Below are 24347 nucleotides of genomic sequence, written 5' to 3' on the forward strand. Positions count from 1 at the left end.
GTTTTGCATATGCCTCAGCTAAATATCATCCCTTGGTGACCTAAGAAAATCAAAACAAACAGACAAATAAATCCTGACATAGACGTTATTAGCTTTAAATGTGTAAAGCATGTTCTGCTGTAGAGCAACAATATCCTGAACAGGCTCTAATTCCTCTATTTTCAAAAATGGTTCTGCTTAGAATCCATATACCAGCAAAGAATTAAACAAGTTGGTAGAGGAGAATTAAATTTCAAAATATGGTTCATTTTAGCCTTTAAATTATTTTCTCAGATCTTAAAATGGTTATTTGTTGAAATGTTAAATTCAATTTTTTAAAATTTCTGAACAATACATTTTTCTGTTTATTGAGTATTCTTTTCAAAAGCCATTTTTCATCTGGTATGAGTAAATAGTCATATAATTGAGTTAATTTACTTCTTGGAGTGTGACTACTAAATAAATCAACTGTTATAGCAAAACATTTGCAAGGAACTCTGTATCTTGTTCCCATTAAATGTGATGTTTAATTTTTGTTGCTTTTTATGGACATCCTCCCGTCACCAAGGATTCTTGTATACAGCTAAGGGCACAATGTAGTTCTGTCAATGTATTAATATGGCAGTTGCTAATCGATGAGAGATAGTATATTTGAGTCTTGCATAATACCAGCAGTCTCATAGACAAATTTTGTATTTTGAATGTTAAAAAGCATTATAAAATAATGTATCCTTATTCTTTATTAAAGAAGATGGAGTAAGGACTGTAGGATATTTTCCAGGGTCTGGTAGAAGTATCAATGCTAAGAACACAATTTATTAAAATATTTAATTTTTAATATTTAATAGACATATTACATTCATTACAAATTAGATATATTACATACAAGAGAGAAGAAAAGGATACTCAATAAATGGTGCTGTGACATTACTATATAGTTTGGGAAAGGGAGTTGGACAATTCCTTTGTAAGCTTTCATTCATTCAGCAAACATATGCAAAATAAATAAAAATCAATAAATTTAGTACTTATTAAAATTTAAGATAAAAATCATACAACGATGAGATAAAATATAGAATGGAGCAGGATTCATTTTCACTACATTCTTTTTTAATTTGCTAATAATTGAGTATAACTACATAAAAAATGTAAACTAAATATCAAAAAGAATGCCAAATACATAAAATTAAAAGACATTAACAAATTGTGCAGATATTATCCTCTGAGGTTAATGTTTTTAAATGTAAAATGTCTTGTAAATTATTATGAAGAATATTAACACCCAATGGGAGTAGGAGCAAAGTGAACAGAAACCTCACGGAGAAGAGTTTAAAAATCATTGAACATTAAATACATCTATTTTTTGAATTCTTCTTTTTTTCTAGTCTGTCCCTAAATTTTAGTTTGACACAGAAATAAATTATCCTTTGAATAAATCATCATTATAATGTTTCCTGTCTAATATAAACATATTATTATAGAGAAGGTGTTTCTTTTTACACTTTTTCTTGCTGTTTTATGTGCTTTGACTAAATCATTTTATTTGACCCAAGACAAAACATAGAAGTAAAGTTTAATGCTGGATCTACATTTCTATGATTCAGTAATTCATATAATGGACTTCAGTTATTTACGACCATTCCTCACCCCCTTCACAAATACTGAAGGGTGCGTGTGAATAAGGATTGAAAGAAGAAATGTGGTTTAGACACATGGAGAAAAGGAGAAAAATATCATTTCATCAACAGTAAAGATACAACCAAAAACATAAACAGGGGTTAGAAGTGCACTTATCTGTCACAGTAGTCATTTGATCCACAATATTGTAAAATAAGCATGAAGGTAAAAATTGAAAGATAAAGTGAAACAATAGGCCTAAGTCAGAAATGTTGCCAGTCATAACAATGGTTATTAAATGATTGCAAGTATATATAAATATACTACATATAGTAAAACATATGAGAAAGACAGAGTGATGCAGAGAGAGACAGAGAGACAGAGACAGAGAGCTAGTTACATGCCAGGAATTACTCTAAGCTCATTGCACATGACAAGTAATATAATTTTTCTAAGATTTCTGTGAAATAATTATTACTAATGTCATCATTTTTCGTCATAGTCTCTGAAATTCCAAAAACACTGGACATTGCAATGACAACAACAAAAAATAATAAAGAAAGCAAGAAATAGCAAACAGGATATGTACACATTCTGTGCATAATCTGACAAGGGTGTGTTCTTCATTGTAAAATAATAGGAATTCAACTTGGAATTGAATCATATTTTCCATAATGAATACTGAAATAAAATGTGACTCTTGTGATTTCTTCATTAAGCTTATGAAGCTTTTACAGCAAACGATATGTGTATCTTGAGTCCATTAACCATACTCAATTAATTCATTTTGAATAAATAACAGCAAAGAAGTAATCTGTAAATTCCAAGATATGCTGAATCCTACCCTTGTACATGGAAGAGGCACACAGATAAGTGAATCAAAAAGACTCACTCATAACTACCTGCTGCTTGACTGTTACCTCCACTTCAACACTTCAACACTGAAGTCCATCGCTGTACCCTTTCACCAGTCTCCACTTTGGGACACTGAATCCTGTTAATAAAATATTCTCTAGGAAAATATTTTGGAGCCCACCACTTTTCTGAGAGCTTCTTGCACATCCTTGTTTCTCAAGCTATAGATCAGAGGATTCAGCATAGGGATCACTACAGTGTAGAACACCGTGGCTACTTTGTCAGTATCCATACTGTTGCCAGAACTGGGTCGGCAATAAATGAAAAGGATTGTTCCATGGAAGAGAAGGATGGCTGTGAGGTGGGAGGCACAGGTGGAAAAGGCTTTGCATCTTCCCTCTGCAGAGCGCATCCTCAGGATTGTGATAAGAATAAAGAAATAAGAGGTGAGAATGATCATGATGGTGATGATTTCATTGAAATTGGCCACAATGTATAGCAACAGTTCACCCATAGTGACATCAGAACAAGCAAGAAATAAGAGAGGGGGCAGATCACAAAAGAAGTGGTTAATCACATTTGACCTATAGGATGGGATCTCAAGAGCTAAACACAAGTGAATCAGTGAACACACAGTCCCCCAGAGGTAGCAGCAGGACACCAGCTCCACACAAAGATTGTTGGACATGGTGACGATGTACAGCAGTGGGTTACAGATGGCCACAAAACGGTCATAGGCCATCACAGACAGCAGGATGACCTCAGTTACCACACATGTGCAAAACAAGTAGAATTGCACAGCACACGCCAGGAAGGAAATGGCTTTGTCTTCATTTAAGATATTAGCTAGCATCTTTGGCAGAATGATTGTGGAGTAACAGAAATCCACAAAGGAGAAGTGACTGAGGAAAAAGTACATGGGGGTGTGAAGTCGAGAGCTGACCTGAATCAGTGCAATCATGCCCAAGTTGCACAAAACTGTGACTCCATAGATGAGAAGAAACAGCAGGAAGAGGAAGACTCTCAATTCAGGGACCTCTGCTAATCCAAGGAGAATGAACTCTGCCACAGTGGTGCAGTTCTCCTTGGCCATGTCCCCACTTTATTGAGATGGGAGAACAATATTAGTAGTTATTCTCCACTGTATGATCCCAAATTCCATTTTGACTGTCTCCTAAAAAAGACATTAGAATAAGCAGGATAGTTAATTTTTTCAGCAAAGAAATAGTACGTTGCTTTTGTGAAGTTTAGGAAAAGTTCAGGCATTGTAGCATACAAATGCATAGAGCTCACAGTTAAAATCACAGATCACACAAAAGCATTCACATCCATAAAAGCCTATACAATTCCTTAAACTAGTCCTATACAATTAAGAGCTTGAAACTGAGTCATTAATTATCTAATTAGCCATATTATTTTTTGAAACTAAAATCTCTATTTCCCTTTAATCAGTACTGGAAATATTGGGATCCCAGGAAATAATTTTTGTAATACATAGTACCCTTTTCTCTTTTTTCCACTGAAATGATGAGAAATATGCTTATTTAAGATATGCTTATTTAAGTGTTAAGCCACCAGTGCTGATTATTTTTTCAATATGTTTTAGATGAAAACAGCAGCTTTTATACTCTATATTAGCATTTTTTCTATAAAATTAGCATAGTGATTTTGTTAATTATACAAGTCAATGTCAACCATTGTTCCTGGAATTGGTACCCTGGTTCAAACCTCCAGTAACTATGACTCCGAAGCCTTATAAAGACCTATTTGACAAATGAATCCCCTGCTTTAAATCTATTTGTAGAACTACTCGAAGATGTGAATATAAAATTATTAACACAAATGCTTGCTGCTGCATTGCAGCATTGTTTATGAAAATAAAACTTAGAAATAAAGTGTCAAACAAGAGGAAAATAACTCACGTTATGGTACTTATACATTATGGAAAAGTATGCAACTATTAAAATGATATTTTGAGGAACTTTTAATGAGCTGAAAAATGGCTATGATAAAATGGCAAGTTAAAAAACAGTAAGCCAGATTGTACAGGCAGAATATTGTATCTGTTTATATAAATTGCGTTGTTTACTTAATCCTCACAACATCCATGACACAGAAGTATTTTGTTCCAATCAATTTTTTTTAAAAAAGCAATGTAGAAACTTGCCCGAGTTCTCACAAAATTTAAGACTTATGGAGTAGAATGGGGAAGGAGGGTGTGATTTTTTTTTTAATAAAGGAAGGATACATTCAAGGCCTTTGACAAATAGAAAATGACAATAGATGATGAGAACACTCTCATTTGTTCTCTCCTTCCTGACCGTTGGTAGACATGTACCTGACTGTGAGGCACTAGTTGGTAATCCCCAGAGGAAAGAGAATCTGTATGAAAACTCACTACAGCCAAGTATTTTCCTGATTCTTCAAATGATTTCAAAGAGTTGAAGGATGTATATATTAAGAAATCCCAGTTTGAAAACAAATAATTATTCTGATGATATGGTTTCTCTCTTCAACAGTCAATAAAAGTAAGTTATTTATCTTTTTCTGAGTATAAACTTCTTCCTTTTTTCAAGCCTAAAGATGAAAAATCAGGTTGTTGATTACTTATGAAGCAGTGGTTCTTAACCAGGAGTTGTTTTGATTCCCGTGGGAAATTTGTCATTGCCTAGACACATTTTTGCTTGTCAAGATAAGGCGGGGCCCTGCTGACATCTAGTGGGTAGAGACTAAGGAGGCTGCTAAACACTATGATGTATGTGACAGTCCTTGCCCCAGCCCCCACACACACCAATAGCACATGCAAACACCAAAATATTATCTGGCCCACACATCAATAGGACCAAGGTTGAGAAACCTACTATGAAGAGACATTTCAAAGTGCTTTGCACAAGGCCAAAACAGTTCCTCTCTTTTCTGCTTCTGAGGTGGTTCCATGTCTGTGTTCCCACATGAGCAGTCCTGAGGACAACTTACTACCACTCTCAGCATCAGAGTGACTGTCAGGAAAATCTCCATGCACTCTTTACCACATTCCATAGAAGGAGTTAATGTGAGAAAGGAAAAAGAGGGAAGGAGAGAGAAATCAAGCATTCTTTCCAATTTCTTGACATTCTTTTCCCTCTTACACTAATACTATTACAAGATACTTGATTCTGCAGATTAAACTGTTCTCATTTTCCATTAAGCTTATTTTTCAATATAGAAATGGAAAATATTTTCATAAATGAGTGCTCAAAACATGGCACTTAAAACACTCTCTAGTTAAGAGAAAGCTAAATACAGATTTTTAAAAATGTGTCTAATACCACTGCCTTCATTTACAATTTCTCCTTCTCTTACACAAGGCTATAACAAATTATCCCATAAGAAAAAAATAGCAAGCATCCAGATCCCAGAAAATGTCATTCATGTCCATTCCCAAAAACCAGAGTGTAGTCCAACTAACCAAACTGTGGGATAGATATTGCTTCCCCTATTTCTGAAGATGCTATGATGGAAAATGTTTTAGGCTTTATGTTTTTGTGTGGGTATCTCTGGGGCCCATGTTTCTTAAGCTTCTCCAAATCATCATTGATCTCTGTGGGACATCAACGTGATATCGAGAAAACTACAACTTGAGACTCAAACAATTAATGACTCCTATGAGATATAAACAGGGGAAAATACTATCACAACTTGGTACATATTATTATAATTTAACGTGATTACTTCCAGAGTTCATGATGAATTTCAGAGCCTTATATGATACATCCAAGCATTGCTCTGTGAGTCAGGGATCCCATTGCCTTAGTGAAATATATGGATAGGTCTTATAAACTTTGCCTGTCTTATACTCAAAAACTCCTTCCTGGAGGGCATAAGGGCTGAAGCCACACCAGAGTTCTGACAAATACCAGAAAGGGGTGGGGATACTGAACTCTTTTACTGAAAATAATGATAATTTCTCACATTTATTGACCACTTCCTATATTCTGGTACTATCCTGAATACAACTATTAACAAATTTCATCTTTATAAAAATAAGTGAGCCTGGTATAGTTGTGTAACTTTATGAGTGAGGTGACTGAGGCATAGTCAGATCCAACTTGCCCAAAGTCACACACAGAATCACTGATAGAATGAGACTAAATGCTGCATTTTATATTGTGCCACACATATGACCCTGTGAGGAAAAGCAAAGCTACTGAAGGGTGCTGAGATATGATACTCCTTATTCAATGACGGACATCATTAAATGGGATTGCCTCAAGGACCTCTCCCAGGTCTGCTCCTTTTCTGACCATATAATGTCTTCCTAAACCAACAGTGTTCAAACTACTGTCTGGTGTTTGTGCTCTTGGATATACCCAACATTTCAAGAACTCCATGGATGTAATTAGTTACAGGTAATCACTTTTGAAATTCTCAACGACCTATACATATTTTCCTAAAATTGATCCATCTGATCATTTTCTGAGTTTGAAGAGTGTTTCCAGGTCTGTGTTTCACCTAGCACTCTCACAATCCCATTTCTCACATTTTTCAAAACTAAGGATTCCTCTTACTATTTGCATATTACTATGTGAATTGCCCCAATCAGAAAAATGAAAGCAAACTTCCAAAACATAAGGACAATTTGAAATACTGTTTTTCATGAATCCTGTAGTTTTCTTTAATGAAGACACTTCAAACCCATGGCATGACTTCTTGTCATGACCCTGAGATATAGTACATATTTCTTTTCATGGAAAATGATGGCATTAGACATGGATTTTAGCCAATACAGTGATGTTTTGAAATCAGATATATAGTAGATTGATGACACGAATTTTTAACATCTATTCTTTTTGTTCTTAGTGCACCATGAAAGTATTGTCACAAAATGCATCCTCCTGAAGGAGAGAGCCCCATGACAGAAAAACTAAAAGACTATCTATAAAGAGTATCATTGGCAGTGATGTTTTATATCATCTCAGCAACCCACATACAGGAAAATTACTTTGTTTATCTATTTGTCTTAGACTTAAAGACATGGCAGGAGTTTTTAAAAACTGATTTAAATATACAAATTTTATTGAAATTGATTTCATGGTCATTATCCCTAAATTGAATAATATCAATATGAAGCTCTGTTTTTGATGAATTGTATTTAAAACACATATAATAATACCACTGTAGTAAAATATTGTATTGTAAGGCTCAATGAAATCAACAGTATGTTAAATTTTCTAAACTTCTTAATTCCATTGTTTTAATAAAGGTAACTGTAACTGGAAGAATAGCAGATATGCTTAATTGTTATATAAGACTTGGAAAGTCTTTGTGGTAACATTTTCAGAAATTAAGAAAATGCGTGGTTCTTTTTTTTCTTTTTTCTTTCTTTTTTATTTTTGAGGAAGACTAGCCCTGAGCTAACATCTGCTGCCAATCCTTCTCTTTCTGCTGAGGAAGACTGGCCCTGAGCTAACATCCATGCCCATCTTCCTCTACTTTATATGTGGGACGCCTGCCACAGCATGGCTTGGCAAGTGGTACATAGGTTAGCACCCAGGATCCAAACCAGCAAACCCCAGGCCACTGAAGCAGAACATGAGAACTTAACCGTTGAGCCACCTGGCTGGCCGTGAACATGGGTGGTTCTAATGATCGCATAACAAACCACTCCAAAACATATTAGTTAAAACCAATAGCTATTTATTGCACTGGTCAGTATTGCATGAGTCAGTAAGTTAGTTTCTGTTGATCTGATCCTGACATGGCTGATCTTGGCATGGTTAGCTATGTGTATGATATTAGCTTGGTGGGTTAGACGATCGGAGGCTTCACACTCAAGTCTGGTGTCTATGTTTCTCATTATCCAATATGCTAGCCTGTGCTTGTTCACAGAACAGCTTTTCTAAGGGACTATGAAAATTCCAGATTGTGAAAGATTCACAAGCCCTCTCAGAGGCTTGAAACTAATGCAGTGTCACTTCAGCTAGACAAAGCTAGGCACAAAAACAGCTTACATCCCAGGAGTAGAGAAAATGATTCTGCCATTTGATCAGAAGAGTTGAAAGGAGGCTTGGATACGGAAAGGACTAAAGAATTTGAACCAAGTTTTCTATGTCCCTGGGTAACAACTCCTTTTGAAAGATATAATTTCCAAAATTTTGACCCTTAGCAAAATTGGAAGACAATCTAATTTTGTTTAATGCATTATTGAAAAATATTTTCATGAAAGATCATTGTGACAAATTGTCATATAACTTGGATGGAGTTGAAAGAGTTGAGTGATATTCCTATTAAAGCACTATTTCTGGCAGAATTTCTAGTCTCATTTACATTTAATATGACTGAATAGTCTCAGTATTTTCATTTTTACAAAATGGAAATAGAAATGATTCTGAACCCTCTTGCTTTCTAAAATTAAGTGATGTCTTTCCAAGGATACATTAATTAATCAAAATAAATAATGCAGACATATACTCATAATATTAATCATATGAAGAAATATGTCCTAAAATATTTTTTAATTTTGATTAATTATATTTATCCAAATTTTCAATGCAATTATATTTTTAATTAGTGGTGCAATTATTATTGAATCATTACAAGGTTAACTCAATACAGAAAGAAAAACTTCTGATTTTCCCAAAAGCATCATGAAATAAAAAGTATGAATCTGATTAATAAAATTGTAATGTTCAGTGGGGAGAGTAGGATTGAATATAAGTTCAAGAGAAGGAAAGGCACAAAGCTTTTTCAGATATTATTTATGTATTTTAAACAGATTATGCTATGCACTGCAAATTACACTTTTTGCTGCTAAATTCATGATGAAATATTTTATATGTAAAATTAAATTCTTGAGAAGTACATGACCAAAAAATGTGAAGGCTACTAACATAACTCATGTTCTACATAGAAGCTACAGAATCTACCATAAAGAATCTGAAATGTCACAAATTGAAAATGAAAATAATATGACTGTATGCTGGTATTTAGTGGAAATTGTACATCTGATGTGTCTGGAGTCTTGAATGATTGCATTAATTCCATCAACAATGGGCCAGGTCATTTAAATATCATATGCCGTGATTTCCTCAAAGTAAAAGCAAAATGGGTTGCGTTAGTTCTACCACAAAATGTGGTCATCCTTGTTCCAAGCAGGACAGAAGTAAAATAAAATTCTCTATAAAGAGGCATTAATCATCATGAATTCAATTTAAGATTAATATAAATAATTTTTTAATTTCAAAGAAAATTAGAAATTGTATAATTGCTAAATATGTATGAAACAAGAAATTTGTGAATACCTAGAGAAACAGAAGTCAATAGAAGAGAAAAGCATTCCTTCATCCGACATCCAATATCCAAAACACTGTTTCTTACATATTTTATCTTTCCGTACAATGGGGTTGTTTCATTGATTTCTTATCATATAATATATATGACTGCAACATTTTGATAATGATCATAAGTTTAAAATAATATGAACATTCCAAATAAGTGTTTTGAATCCATATAAAATTATCCCCCACCTTAGTTGTTCTGCCTTACCAAAACACACTTGGAAATTTATTTCTTCCATTATACTGATGACTAGTTTGGAATTTTATGTAGACACATTGAGTAAAGAGAAGCAAAAGGGTTTACAAGACATTCAAGCAAAAGTGAGTTACTGATGTTAGAGAAATCTAGTATTTTTTATTTACCAGGTGAAATAGGTCTTAATGCTAATGACTGCCTGGTTTTCACTTTATTTTGAATGAAGTTACATAGCTGATTAATTTTCAACACTTGAGGCAACTCCAAACAGGATTTTTTTTTTGAGGAAGATTGGCCCTGAGCTAACATCCGTGCCCATCTTCCTCTATATGTGGGACACCTGCTACAGCATGGCTTGATAAGCAGTGCATAGGTCTGTACCAGGGATCCAAACCGGTGGACCCAGGCTGCTGAAGTGGAGAGCGCTAACTTAACTGCTATGCCACTAGGCGTACCCCACACTTTTTTTTAAGGTGGATGTTCAGTTGAGGATTCAGAGATTACACTGATGTTCAGAAAAAAGAATCATAAAGAACTGATCATGTTTTTGACATGTTATAGGCAAAACGATAGCATAAAATACAGATTGGGTAGACACTCATCCTGCTTACTTTTTGCCTATAATATTTTTTGAGATCCACTCTACTATTTCTCAGGCTCTGGTGGAGCCTATCACAGCTTATCCTCCTGCCATACAGGAGCTCCTTTGAAACACATTCAGAATACAGATCACATATTACCAACTTTCCATTCATTCCAAGTAACCTGTATACACAAAAATACACACACATACATGCATGCTATAAAGTATTCACTCAATAAAAAAATTGTTGCATCATTGACTCAGTACTACATTTTGGTTTCCTTGATCTTACCATGCTTCTGTCTTCTCAACAAAGCTTGTTGAAATGTGTCTCCTAAACTTCTGTCTGTTCTGTTACCCAAGGACAAATTCAAACAATACCTATTTTATGAAGGAATTTCTCTAAAGTCTTTAAATGGATTTGAAACTTTTCTTTCTCTCAAATTCTCTATGATATTTATTATTTTCTACCTTAGACAAAGGTCACTTTCTTCACTGCCCTACTGTCAACACTGGATTTTACATTCGTTGAAGGATGAAAACTAGTTGTATTTTAACTGCTATTGGTACTTTTGTGAGAGATATTCATATATTTATTGAAAGCGTAGTGTACCACATGTATAAGAGGATAAAATTGTTTATTGAGATTATACAAGGTTTTACACATGATATTCATATAGTCTTTTAATCTTCACAGTCAGGTTAAGAGCTATTTTATGTTATCTCAATTTTGTAGATGAAAAATTCAAGATGAGAGAGATGGCTGTCTTATTTTCCAGTAAGAGACAGAGCCAAGTTTACTCTGTTTGAACCAAAATCCATGATCTTTCCATTATACAAGATTAACTCTTCATAATTGTAAAGGTTTCTTTAAAATCAACTTTTATGTGCAGTATTTACTTACATGTCAGGGACAAACTCTACTAAAATAATATTCCTTTTCTTTTTCTTTCTTGTTTTTTTGAGGAAGATTAGCCCTGAGCTAACTACTGCCAGTCCTCCTCTTTTGGCTGAGGAAGACTGGCCCAAAGCTAACATCCGTGCCGATCTTCCTCTGCTTTATATGTGGGATGCCAACACAGCATGGCCTGCCAAGCAGTGCCATATCCGCAGCCGGGATCTGAACCTTCGAACCCCATGCCACCAAGAAGTGGAACATGCGCACTTACCCGCTGCGCCACCAGGCCGACCCTAAAATAATATTCTTAATAAGGAAATACTTTACTGTCCACTATTTTGCTTACTGTAGCCTTGACATCCTTATTTCTCAGACTGTAGGTCAGAGGATTCAACATGGGGATCACCACGGTGTAAAACACAGATGCCACTTTGACTGTGCGCCTGGGGTTTTTGGAGTTGGGCACACAGTAGAGGAAGAGGATGGTGCCGTAGAAGATAGTAACGGTGGTCAGGTGTGAGGCACAGGTGGAGAAGGCTTTGCAGCGCCCACCGGCTGAATGCATTTTGAGGATGTTGACAATGATAAACACATAAGACATGAGAATGATGAGTAGTGTGCTGACCCCATTCAAGGTGGCAAAAATGAAAAGCAGCAATTGGTTGACACAAGTATCAGAGCAAGAGACGGACAGCAATGAGGAGAATTCACAGAAGAAATGATTAATTGTGTTGAAACCTTGAAATGATAACTTGATTGCGGAACATGTGAATATCAAGGAACAAGCTACTCCCCATGCATATGATCTGACCACTAGCACGGCACAGAGTTTCTAGGCCATGGCAACTGTGTAGAGCAGAGGGTTACAAATGGCCACAAAGCAATCATAGGCTATTACAGCTAATAAAAAGAATTCAGTTACTGCAAAGGTAGAACAGAAAAACAATTGTACTACACATCCTATAAATGGAATTGTTCTGTCTTCTACAACTAGGTTCACCAGGGTCTTGGGAGTAATGATGGAGGAATAGCAGAAATCCACAAATGAAAGGTGGCTGAGGAAAAAGCACATAGGGGTGTGTAGTTTGGGGTTAATTTTGATTACTACAATCATCCCAATATTTCCTACAACAGTGACACTGTAGATGGCCAGAAAAATCAAGAAGAGAGGGATTTGCAGTTCTGGGAAATCTGAGAAGCCCAAGAGAGTGAACGTGGCCCAAGTTTTATTTCTCTCTGACAGCAACATGGTTTCTGTTTGTTAGAGTCTGAATCAGTCCTGAAAACAAAAAGATTAAGGAGAATGAGGATATAAGAAGCTTGGTTAACTAACCTTACCAAGACTGGAAAACAAAGCAAAATATCTTTCAGGATTTCTCTGTGTAATTTTTATTTACGACATGCTCAATGTCTAAACTTTTCAAACATGATAACCATTTAAAATTTTAAATTTTTCTTTAGGTAAAAACAATACAATTATTGAATTACTTTTTTAAGTTCTCAATTGTAATTTTTTAATATTTAAAAATAAGAATACGAAATCGAGAGATTTATAGTTATGTTGTCAAATATTTTCATAACATTTTCAGCTCTCCTTGAACATTGTAAGTTCATAAAAGATAAGCCTAGCATAATGCAATGACATAAGTCAGTCCTATAGTCAGTAACAAAAATGAGAAATTTCTGAAAATATTAATTTTTGCATTGTATACTCACACTGTGACATTAAGAATGAACACCCCTAATACTTTACATCTGTGCCTTTATTGTTAATTCCATATAGCACTTTAATCTTTGCTTTTGGATCTGACTCAGTAAATCTGTTATCAAAATTAACCTTAATTAATTATTTTCAGAGTATGCCCTTCAGTTCAGGGAGTCAATCCTTCCTGAATACTTATGCAATAATAAAAATGGAGCTGATGATAAAGATAATGTAGTCTACTTCTTTATTGTGGAGGTGACAAAACAAAAAGCTGGAGAGTCTTGGCTTTCCCAATGAAATGCAAATAAGGACCAATCTACATACTATGACTAGATCCCAGATGCCCAGACTCCCAGCCCTGTATCCATTTTATTACACCAGACTCTGATCCATATTCTAGTCTAGATGCTAACATATTTCCTTTATTAAATCATCATACTTTTAATTGACAAACTAGAGACTCTAAACCTATGGGAAATAGTCCAAAGACAGCATACATGCCACAGAGTTATACTAGAAAGCAACATCAAGATGAAATAGGAATGACATTTAGGGAAATTTTCTCTCTCAGGAATAATGAACTATAGTAAAGACTCTGACTTAGAAACTGCCCCTTCCTAAGTCTCTGTCTTACTCTCTTTCTGTTCTCCCTTCAAGACATATAGGATATTCATTCTGTCCTATATTACGTATGAAGGGGAGAGATTATAAATTGAGGTAGTATTGCACTCTGAAGACATTTCATGAGGAAATAGTGATACAAGAGAATTATATTTCTCTAAACTGTTGCCAATACTTCTAAGATCTTACCATTCTGGAAAACTCTTTCTTTATCATTTGTGGTAAGATTATCTCTGGTCTCAGGACCCAAGAAATAGATTTCAGATGGCTCATCAATAAAATGTCAGATCATATGCAAAACTGAGACCCTCAATGGTCCTGTTTCTATACCCATAAATTTGAATATTAAAGACAACCTCAAAAGACAATCCATTGCAAAGCCAGACATTCTAATTATCAAGCTTTTTTTCTTAATACAATATTTAATTTAGCTAGGGCATTTAAGAATTCATTTTCGGCCAGCCAGCCATGTAGCCAAGTGGTTAAGTTCACGTGCTCTGCTTTGGTGGCCCAAGGTTTCACCTGTTCTGATCTTGGGTGCTGACATGACACCGCTCATCAGGTCATGCTGAGGCAGCATCCCACAGAGTACAACCAGAAGGACCTACAACTACAATATACAAGTATGTACCGGGGGCTTTGGGGAGGGAAAAAAAAAAAAGATTGGCAACAGATGTTAGCGCTGGTGCCAATCTTTTTTGAAAAAAAAGGAATTCACTTTAAACTAATATTATATATTTAATATAATGCCTCTTGTGTCCCAAATGCTATATAGAAAATATAACAGTTAAAATCTTCTTTCTTATAATTCTTTCCCCATTTTGTTGTAATTTTTGCTCTCACAGGACAACTGTTTCCTGCTTTATAATCTTAATTAAAGCTGGTCCCTTTTAATTTTCACTAGACAGTCTATTCAATCTCTACTTGTTTCATTTTATTTAAACATTTTTGTATTCTAACTTGACTCCCCTTCAAAAATTTTACAGAATCAAGACAATGCACAGTCCCTCAAATTCTCAGAGCTCTTCTCTCCCCATCCATGCCAGTAGCTGTTGTTCATGGGCTGTTAGTGAGGAGCTCAGCTGAGCCAGGCCCTCTAACGCAAAGTTCTATAAAGTAAATGGTCATCCTCTTCCTTGCATGTTCAGATATGTAACTTTTGACTAAACATTTTCAAGAACTGTCTAGATACAAAAGGCAAGTTCCATCCCTCATGTTGTTTTCTACATACCACACATTGAAATTAACATCAATCTTTCCACAGAATCTTAAAACAAATCTGCTGATGGCAAAGGAAGGACCACGGCAGGTTGAGAGTGATGTATGCATTCTTATAGCTATAGTCACTACCTTTGGGACAGGAACCCTAGAGACCACCTATTGCCCCATTGTCTTGAAGTCATTAAGTAAACAGTTAAAATCAATGACTTTTCTCTGATGTAATTCTTGTGTACTAGAAAACCTGGAGCAACATGAGGGGCATTTTATTTATATGAAATGAAGTTTTATTTAGTCTCTTCCTCCAGCCCCCAATCACTTCCATACCTTCCTTCAATTATCAAAACTATGTAATTATAGAAGTCATCATTATCTGGTATTAACTGATTGACTACTATATGCTGGGCACAACCCTCTTCCTCTATACCATCCATTCTTACCATATCGGACAAGTGTGAAGATCCATCTTTTAGGTCATCGTGATCCATAGAGAGCTAAAGCAATGATATTTACAAAGTTAAATATTAATTTGGGAAAACCGTCTGTCCTGTTACTTTAAAATCTCTGTCCTATTCTATTACTCTTTCTCCCCTCTACTTTCTCCAGCTAATCTGGCCACCTGGCTTTTGTTCCTCACTTTTTGTTTCTCAAAAAATATCACACACTCCTTCCTTATGGTCCTTTCTACCACTTTTTTTGTCTACCATGGAATGCTTTCCCTTAAGTTTTTGTTCAAATGCACCTTTTCAGTGAAAACTTCCATGAACATACTATTATACTCCAGGGGTTACTGCATTACCCAATTTAGTGTTTCAAGTATGTAACATGGTTCAAATATATGTTTAATCATTATTTATTACATTCTTTCATATTGTTTGTTTCCCCCTCCTAGAATAAAATGTCCAGGAAAGCAGAGAATATATTCACTGATATAGTCTAAGTGTCTAGAACGGTGACTAGCATAAAGTAAGTATACCATGAATCTTTACGGAATGATAAACATGACCTTTCAAGGAACTGGGAATAGAGCCAAACCTACCTGAACCATGAAGGGTTTAAGTTTGAGAAAAGAGATACTTCACAAAGAACAATAAGGATGCTTTAGATGTGATTATTGAAACTGGGCAGTCAAAATAAAAGAAAAACATGCCAAAACAAATGTGCACTCTGCTGAATTTTCTCTCTAGTCAGAAACCAGGGAAAGAAGGTTGAGTACATAATAGGGATACATAATTGCTAATTTTTCTTTCCTTCATTCATTGATTCAATAAATATTTATTACAGGTTTACCCTGAGCTGGGTACTCTCTTAGGTATTGGGGAAAAAGACAAAGAACTACCCTTTGTCAACAAATTTATATGTAATTGGGGGTACAAAAAAACAAAAAAATACATAATAATTTCCTGTAATTATAAATGGAAGAAATATAAAATTGAAGGTGTCATTTTAAACAGGGAGCTCAGCAAAGACCATAGTGAGGTGTTATTTGAGTATCGACCATTATGAAGTGAGAGAGTAAATTATGCAAATACCTGGGGGAAGAGTGTTTAGTTTTTGCCAAAGGCAGCAGCAAATACTACTGATTTTCAAATCGACAATCAGGTTTGTTTTTTTTTAATGCATCTCAATAATTTGCAGTTTGTGGTGATATTTCATGCCTTCTAAATCCCTTTTGTAAAAATACAATGGGTTTTTCAGAATGACATTATTTATGACAGAAAGAAAAACAAGGACATCTATCTGGGACATTTATGGATGTCCTTTAAAGCTGTATTTATGCCACAGTGTTGTTATTTATTAGAACGATAACAAAATATGAGATGACATTAGTTGAGCACATTTGCAGTACATTTTCATTAATAAACTACCATGAAATAAATTCAGGTCTGCAATATAAACTGAGATTGTAAATGTAAAAGAGGTTTATCAATGTAATTTTCAAACTTTAAGTCTTTTGAAGGCATTCATGAAAACAAAAAGTACTTCAGCCAATGCTGCAAGTCTCAAAACAAGGAACTACAAGAACTGCTTTCTACACGGATATTTTTCCTGTCCCAAATGTATTTTTGGCCAAAAGTGCTGTGTGAAGCCCAGAAAACAGGACTATGTATGGTGTTCTTTGTCCTGAAGGGTTGAGACATTTTAGGGACAGCGAGTCCATGACTTCCAGTCTTATAAATTTGAGTCAGTTAAAATATAATTATATGTTTAGGGTATTATATTTCTCCATCAATCCACTTGCTAACAGAACTAAGTCATTAAAAGGAATTTATAAAAAATGTAAACTGATAAAATAAACATTCAAATAAACACTCATGTCAAAATTACACCTAATAAAAATAATAATGTATTCTTAAATAATTTAATACCAAACTCATGTTTAAATTTCCCCAATTGCTTCAAAGATATATTTTTATAGTTAGTTTGATTCAAAAATCAAAAAAATATCCTTGCTATAACTAAGCTTTTTCTATTACGTAACATTATGTTCTATTATGTACCGTTCCTCGTGTGTTTGCACACGTGTATGAGTTTGTACACATATGTGTGTTCGGGTAACTTTTTGGAAAACATGGACCGTTTGTAGAATGCTGCAAGTTCTGTCTTTAGCTTATTGCTTTGTCATTTGACTTGTTGCTGCACCAATGTTTGTAAATTGATACTCACATCAAGATTTATTACTTCAGTTTCACTCTGCTTCTTTTAGGCAAGAATTCTTCATAGGTGGTTCTGACTACTTCTGGTTGCACCAAATTGTAAGGTACGTGTTAATTAGTTCTCCAAATTTTAGTGCCACTTAGTCTGATCTGTGGATTCAGGTAGCGTCAGCTTGATTACTTCCTTTTAACAGTTCTTATCAACTTTTCACTTAATGATTTTACTATCTATTGAAAGCATTTCCTTGATCCATTTTTTATTGGGAGCTCTAAAGTTGTGATTTATCAACTCAATCCTTTTATCTGCTCTTATTTCTCCTGAATTTCCCCTCATAAACTATTAGGTAATCCTGATATAAAGTTCATAAAGGAAAGCCAGTATAAATATTTATCTTCTTTATTTACCAGTTTTCAAAGTAATGATTTGATCCCCCAGCAAAGTTCATTTAATAGTAACCAGTGACATTATTTTTTGTGTTGTTGGCATCTGGATTTAAATGTTTACATTTAAACATATTTCATGCCTTTAAATTAATTGCAATCAACATTCATTTTTATGTTAATTGTAAGCCAGTGGGAACCATTTCAAACTGCCTTCTATGTCTCTTTGAAATGATTCAACTAGCTGTTAAAAACATTCTTGCTTTCTGGAAAATTAAGTTGCTTAAGGGTCATAACATTTTCTACTTCAGCCTTCAAATCATTTGTTTTTCCAAAAAGTTCTGGTTCTGTTTAGAGATCAAAGATTTCCCTTTAGAGAAAATTTTGGGAATAGGGATGTTCATTGCTACCAGGTTGTCAGTATGAGTGACACTATTTTTAAGAGAAAAAGTGTTTCAAACTAAATTTCTATTTCAAATTAAGATGAAAAGTTTTTTGCATATCTTCTCTTCCTTTAGAGCTGTAACTCTTCTTTTATGTTTGCAACTTTAGTTTCAATGATATTTCAATAGTTACTTATTTAATTTATAGTAAATAAACATTACACAATGAGGATATATTCTCAAAATGCTGTGTTTAAAGTCTTTTATAGAAACACTGTGTGACCATGTGTCCAACATTATAGATTTGTTTGTTGTTGTTTTAAATTTTAGAGATTTTTTGTTTACTTTTTGAGATAAATATGTCTTTTAAACTATGTAAAATATTACATTCCCCCAAATCAAAGCTAAATTATAACTTATATTCCTAAAAGTTTTCTTTCATCTCTTCCTATCTTTATTAGTTTTTGTTTTATCTTTCCCTCTTCTCTCACACAATTTATCACACTACAAAAAATTTCTGTCTTACCTTTATTTACATAAGAAAATCTCCTGTAGGGCACTCCATTGCAATATATAGAAAGATTCCTTTTTCCATTTTCATAGCTGTATACTTCTTTATTCTGACCCATAGTTTAATCAACAACCCTCATATTGGACTTTATCCAGTCTATGGATATTATAAATAATGCTTGGGAATATGTGATTTATACATAGTTTTGTTACTCTATCTTTGGAATAGATTCTTAGAACTGTGAATGCATTGAAAGAAGATAAATGCATTGAATCTAGATTGCTTCAGGTAGCATGGACATTTTAGCTATCTTTATTCTTCTAATCCATATGCATGGAATGTCTTTCCATTTCTTTGTGTCATCATTAATTTCTTTCAGCAAAGTCTTGTAGTTTTCATTGTATAGGTCTCTCACTTCCTTGGTTAAATTTATTCCAGGATATTTTATTATTTTTGTTGTGATTGTAAATGGGATTGTGTTCTTGACTTTTTCTGTTAGCTCATTATTAGAATATAGAAATACAGCTGATTTTTGTAAGTTGATTTTGGACCCTGAAACTTTGCTGTAATTGTTGATTACATCGAATAGCTTTCTGATAGATATTTTAGGGTTTTCTATATATAAAATTATGTCATCTGCAAACAGCAAGAGTTTCAATTCTTCATTGCCTGATTGGATTCCTTTTATTTCTTTTTCTTTCCTAATTCCTCTGGCCAAAACCTCCAGTACTATGTTGAATAAGAGTGGTAAGAGTGGGCACCCTTGTCTTGTTCCTTTGCTCAGAGGGACGACTTTCAGTTTTCCCCCATTGAGTATGATTTGGCTGTGGGTTTCTCGTACATGGTCTTTATTATGTTGACGTACTTTCCTTCTATAAACAATTTATTGAGAATTTTTATCAGAAATGGATGTTGGATCTTGTCAAATGCTTTCTCTGCATCTATTGAGATGATCATGTGGTTTCTGTTCTTCATTTTGTTAATATGGTGTATCACATTGATTCATTAGCAGATGTTCCTGCAAATCAGAACCATCCCTGTGTCCCTGGTATAAATAGAACTTGATCACGATGTATGATCTGTTTTAATATATTGCTGTCTTCCATTTGCCAGTGTTCTGTTGAGGATTTTTGCATCTATGTTCATCAGTGATATTGGCCTGTAATTTTCCTTCTTTGTGTTGTCCTTGTCTGTCTTTGATATCAGGGTAATGTTGGCCTCATAGAATGTCTTAGGAAGTGTTCCATCTTTTTCAATTTTCTGTAATAGTTTGAGAAAGATAAGTAGGAAATCTCCTTTGAATGTTTGATAGAATTATCCAGAGAAGACATCTGGGTCTTGGAGTTTTATTTTGGGAGGTATTTGATTACTGTTTCGATCTCTTTAGTTGTGATGGATCTATTCAGATTCTCTATTTCTTCTTGATTCACTTTGGGGTGCTGATCAGAATCTAAAAATTTATCCATTTCTTCTACGTTAACCAATATGTTGGCATATAATTTTTCATAGTATTCTCTTATAATATTTTATATTTCTGTGGTACTCATTGTAATTTTGTTTGTGATCTTGAAGATCGAGCTCTTTGTTTCTGTGTTTTGCTCTGACCCCTACATTGGCCAGAAGATTATTTTAGTGACTGCTGCATTCAATGAAATAAATAGCCTAGTGATTATTCTTACTTCTAACTGCAATTCTGGGTGAACAAACCCCCAGCTTCCTTAAACTCCCGCAGCTCTACTGTAGTCCCATAAGGGGAAGTGAGTCCCAGTGGGACCATGGGAGCAGGTGGTAACAACCCTGAGCCCTAGCTTGATCACTCCTTTGTCCAGTGGGAAAATCCACAGTCCCACCACAGCTCCAGGGAGAGACTCAGCTCAGTGTTAGTGGAGAAGCCCTGCCCACCAAGCACAAAGGCTGGTGTGCCCTAGGAACAGATGTGGAATATCTGCAGCACATAGGAAAGTGCCCTCAGCTGCCGCAAATGTCCACAGTATTACAGCATCCCCAAAGGGGCAGTACAACTGGCAAGACTGTGGGAGCAGGTGGAGACAATGCTGAGTCCCTGTGTGGTTATTCTCTTGACCAGTGGGAGAGTCCAGGATCCCACCATGGTCACAGGGAGTGGCACAGGCACAGACTCAGTGGGGAAGCCCCACCTATCAAGCACAACAGCTGTTTTAAAAGATACTACACTTTTGGGGTTGGCCCCATGGCCAAGTGGTTAAGTTCACGTGCTCTGCTGCAGGTGGCCCAGTGTTTCGTTGGTTTGAATCCTGGGCACGGACATGGCACTGCTCATTAAACCACACTGAGGCAGCGTCCCACATGCCACAACTAGAAGGACCCACAACAAAGAATATATAACTATGTACTGGGGGGCTTTGGGGAGAAAAAGGAAAAAATAAAATCTTTAAAAAAAAAGATACTACACTTTTTACATGATCACTATGCACAAAGTTTTCATTGTTTTATCTTTTTTTTTTTTACTTTAAACTGTTGTCAAGCACATTAGGAATACTCTTCATAAGTTCTGATAATTGAATAACATCCAAGATTTTTTTCTCATTGGCAAAATCACAATAGGATTTTGAACTTCCAGCTGAACTATAATGTTAAGATAGGATTGCAGGGACAAGAAAGCAAAACAAAATAATTTTTAAGCAGAAGATAGTCTGAGCCAATGTAGTAATAGGGATGCTCATGTTCCTATCAACTAGAAGTAGAGTTTATGCAGGTAGCAGTAAAAGATAAGGTTGGAGGATCAGAAGAGCCAAATTGTGAACAGAATGCAGTTGGGGTCAGTGTGGTTGAACTCTTTAATAGGATCCCATGCCAACAGAACAAGTAAGGAATGATGAAGAAGTTGTGGTTGTCAAAAGGTATAGATATTGTGAATGAAATTGATCCCATTCTAATATTATGATATATTGACTCCATAAATAGATTATGTAGACAGAAAGAGGCAACTCCTGTTTTCATTTTAATTTGGAAGGAAGCATTGTGTCCTGGATAGCATCTCATTGTGTGAGCCAGTGGTTCCCAATAACTATTAATAACTGTGTAGGTACCCTGCAGTGTCAAGTAAATAGCAGTGAAAAGTATATATTGCAATAAAGCATCTAATAAACCAATTAATGTCCTCAAGATTTCTGGAATACAGAAGAAAAGTAAAAGGAGACTCTGACCAATGTCTTCAAATATTTCAAGGCTAAAATGTGAAAGAATGGCTGGTCTTGTTTACTGTGTATTCAAGAAAGAGAATTAATTCCATTAAATTAAAAACCACAGGAAAACCAATTTCAGAATTAAGAAAAAGAACTTTCTCTCCAGAGTGTCCAAAAATAGAATAGTATGAATGATTCTTAGCATCCCTTTGTTGCTCAGTTTTACTAATAGGATATAAGAAGAGGTTATAAAGATAAAAACTTTAATGTAAGTAAAAGGAACGGGGAGGTTCTTGAGGAAGAATGTAGACAAACAATAAAACTACTTAGGCTGACCTCGTGGTGCAGCGGTTAAGTGCGCATGTTCTGCTTTGGTGGCCAGGGGTTCACTGGTTCAGATCCCAGGTGTGGATATGGCACTGCTTGGCAAGCCATGCTGTGGTAGGGATCCCACATATAAAACAGAGGAAGATGGGCAAGGATGTTAGCTCAGGGCCAGTCTTCCTTAGCAAAAAGAGGAGGATTGGCAGCAGTTAGCTTAGGGCTAGTCTTCCTCAATAAAACAACAAAACTCTACGATGTTTCTCTGCATTTCCCATATTCTGTGACTAATCCTCATATTCATAGGAGCTCTAGCTAAGATCACTTCATTTTGGGCATTCCCAAATACTCTGTTGTTTTTAAATTATTTTTATGTTTCTCAGATCTCAGAAATTAGAAGTATCTCATGGATTGGTTTAACCACCCTTTCAAAAAAAGTGACTCTTACACTAATTAAGTAGCATGCTCTAACCTTCCTAACCAAAAGGGATTTGGTTCAATGTAAGACTTATTAATTCTTTCCTTCAAATGAGGATACCATTCATGCAAGCATATATAAGTATGTAAGTATAGCATACAATAAGAAGAAATTCAATTCAAAATAGCCTCCCAAATCCAGTATGATATATACATATATAGCTAGAGATAGAGATATATAGATATTAGTATAGATGTAGATAGGTAGATAGAGATATAGATAGCTTTGATAATGGAAAGTATAAACTGTATGCCCATGACTAGCGCTCTGTGTGTAGTATAACTCTCAATTAATGTGATTACAGGCAATTTTCTTCATCTTTCTCTGATCTAAGTTGAGTCTACAATCTGGCACATATTTCAGAAAAGATTAAAGAGTTAAGGTACACTTGATATTGAATCTCTTAAATCTCAGTTTAGTATTATTTGTTGTTAGAAAAGAGGTAATTTTTTTTCTTAAGGTTATTCTAATTTGACATAAAGAGAAAGAAATATTGGTTTCACTTACTTCCAACATTGCCAGTTCAGCTTTCATCTATTTGTAATCTCATTATCAACCAAATTATATAGGAATTGACAGAATTTTTTCATAAGGTCCAGTACTACAAAAATCCCTCTGCAAATAGTAGCAAAGTATGAATTTCTTTCCTTTACAAGTGGTACAAATGCAATAACCACTAGATGGCAGAGTGATACCGTAATTTAAATCAAGACACTAAAATCACAGTGTATTAATTTCTCTAAAGAGTAACAGAGAAAAGGAATAGAAAACAAGATGTTCACAGTATGAATATACCTTGAAGATCGTTTATTCCATCCTCTTTCTTTCAGGGATAAGGGAATATATGTGCAAAGATGATAAATTACCTAACAATTCAAGCATCAACTCACCTTTTATTTTTATCTTGTTTTTCTGTTTATTAATTTTAAACTAGGAGTAATGTGTTGGCTCTTGGTTGCTTACACATCACACAGTTTGAGTAATAAAGAGCATTAACAGTTCATTCCAACTCATTTATAATAAGTAAATACACAAATAAAAGGGATCATCAATATATACAGATATTAGTATAAAGACAAAAATACAAACCTTCCTTAAAAGATGAGCAAAAAACCCAAAATGGTGAAAAGTCATTTCTCTAGATATATACACACCTATGAGTATTACATATCCGTATAAATATACATGCATGTGTATGATGTAAAATATCTTATACATGACAAAATATTACAGAACTGAAACAGAACATACTGATTATATTAATAAATTTAATGACATACTTAAATTCAACACTGTGCTATATACATGAGAAATTCATAAACAAGGAGATTCAGTAAAGTTAAAATTGAAGAATAAGTTAGTGATCCCTAAATTAATTTCATTGTCACAGAAAATATTCTGAATGATTTCAGTCCTTCGATCTTTGTTGTGGTTTGCTTTATGATCCAGCAAATAGTCAATTGT

The 24347-nt window shown here is 34.7% G+C and overlaps 2 protein-coding genes across 3 annotated transcripts; both read right to left on the reverse strand.

Annotated features, from left to right (window-relative positions):
* Positions 1 to 789: 789 nt before the first annotated feature.
* Positions 790 to 23647, reverse strand: LOC139081278 (olfactory receptor 5L1-like). 2 transcript variants are annotated; one of them, XM_070606772.1, is made up of 2 exons: positions 23391 to 23647; positions 790 to 3625 (listed from the first exon to the last, which is right to left on the reverse strand). In XM_070606772.1, exon 2 carries the CDS (start codon positions 3542 to 3544, stop codon positions 2609 to 2611), a length of 936 nt encoding a protein of 311 aa, XP_070462873.1. In that variant the 5' UTR covers positions 3545 to 3625; positions 23391 to 23647; the 3' UTR covers positions 790 to 2608. The 2 variants fall into 2 exon arrangements, with proteins under 2 accessions (XP_070462873.1, XP_070462874.1); XM_070606773.1 differs by lacking the exon at positions 23391 to 23647 and adding an exon at positions 15429 to 15484.
* Positions 11168 to 15536, reverse strand: LOC103544810 (olfactory receptor 5D18-like). The gene is given in 2 exon segments (XM_070606771.1): positions 11168 to 12723; positions 15429 to 15536. A coding segment is annotated over 1 exon segment (942 nt). The 5' UTR covers positions 12694 to 12723; positions 15429 to 15536; the 3' UTR covers positions 11168 to 11751.
* Positions 23648 to 24347: the final 700 nt, after the last annotated feature.

Source organism: Equus przewalskii, unplaced genomic scaffold (assembly GCF_037783145.1).
Source record: "Equus przewalskii isolate Varuska unplaced genomic scaffold, EquPr2 contig_13067, whole genome shotgun sequence".
Classification (NCBI taxonomy): Eukaryota; Metazoa; Chordata; class Mammalia; order Perissodactyla; family Equidae; genus Equus; species Equus przewalskii.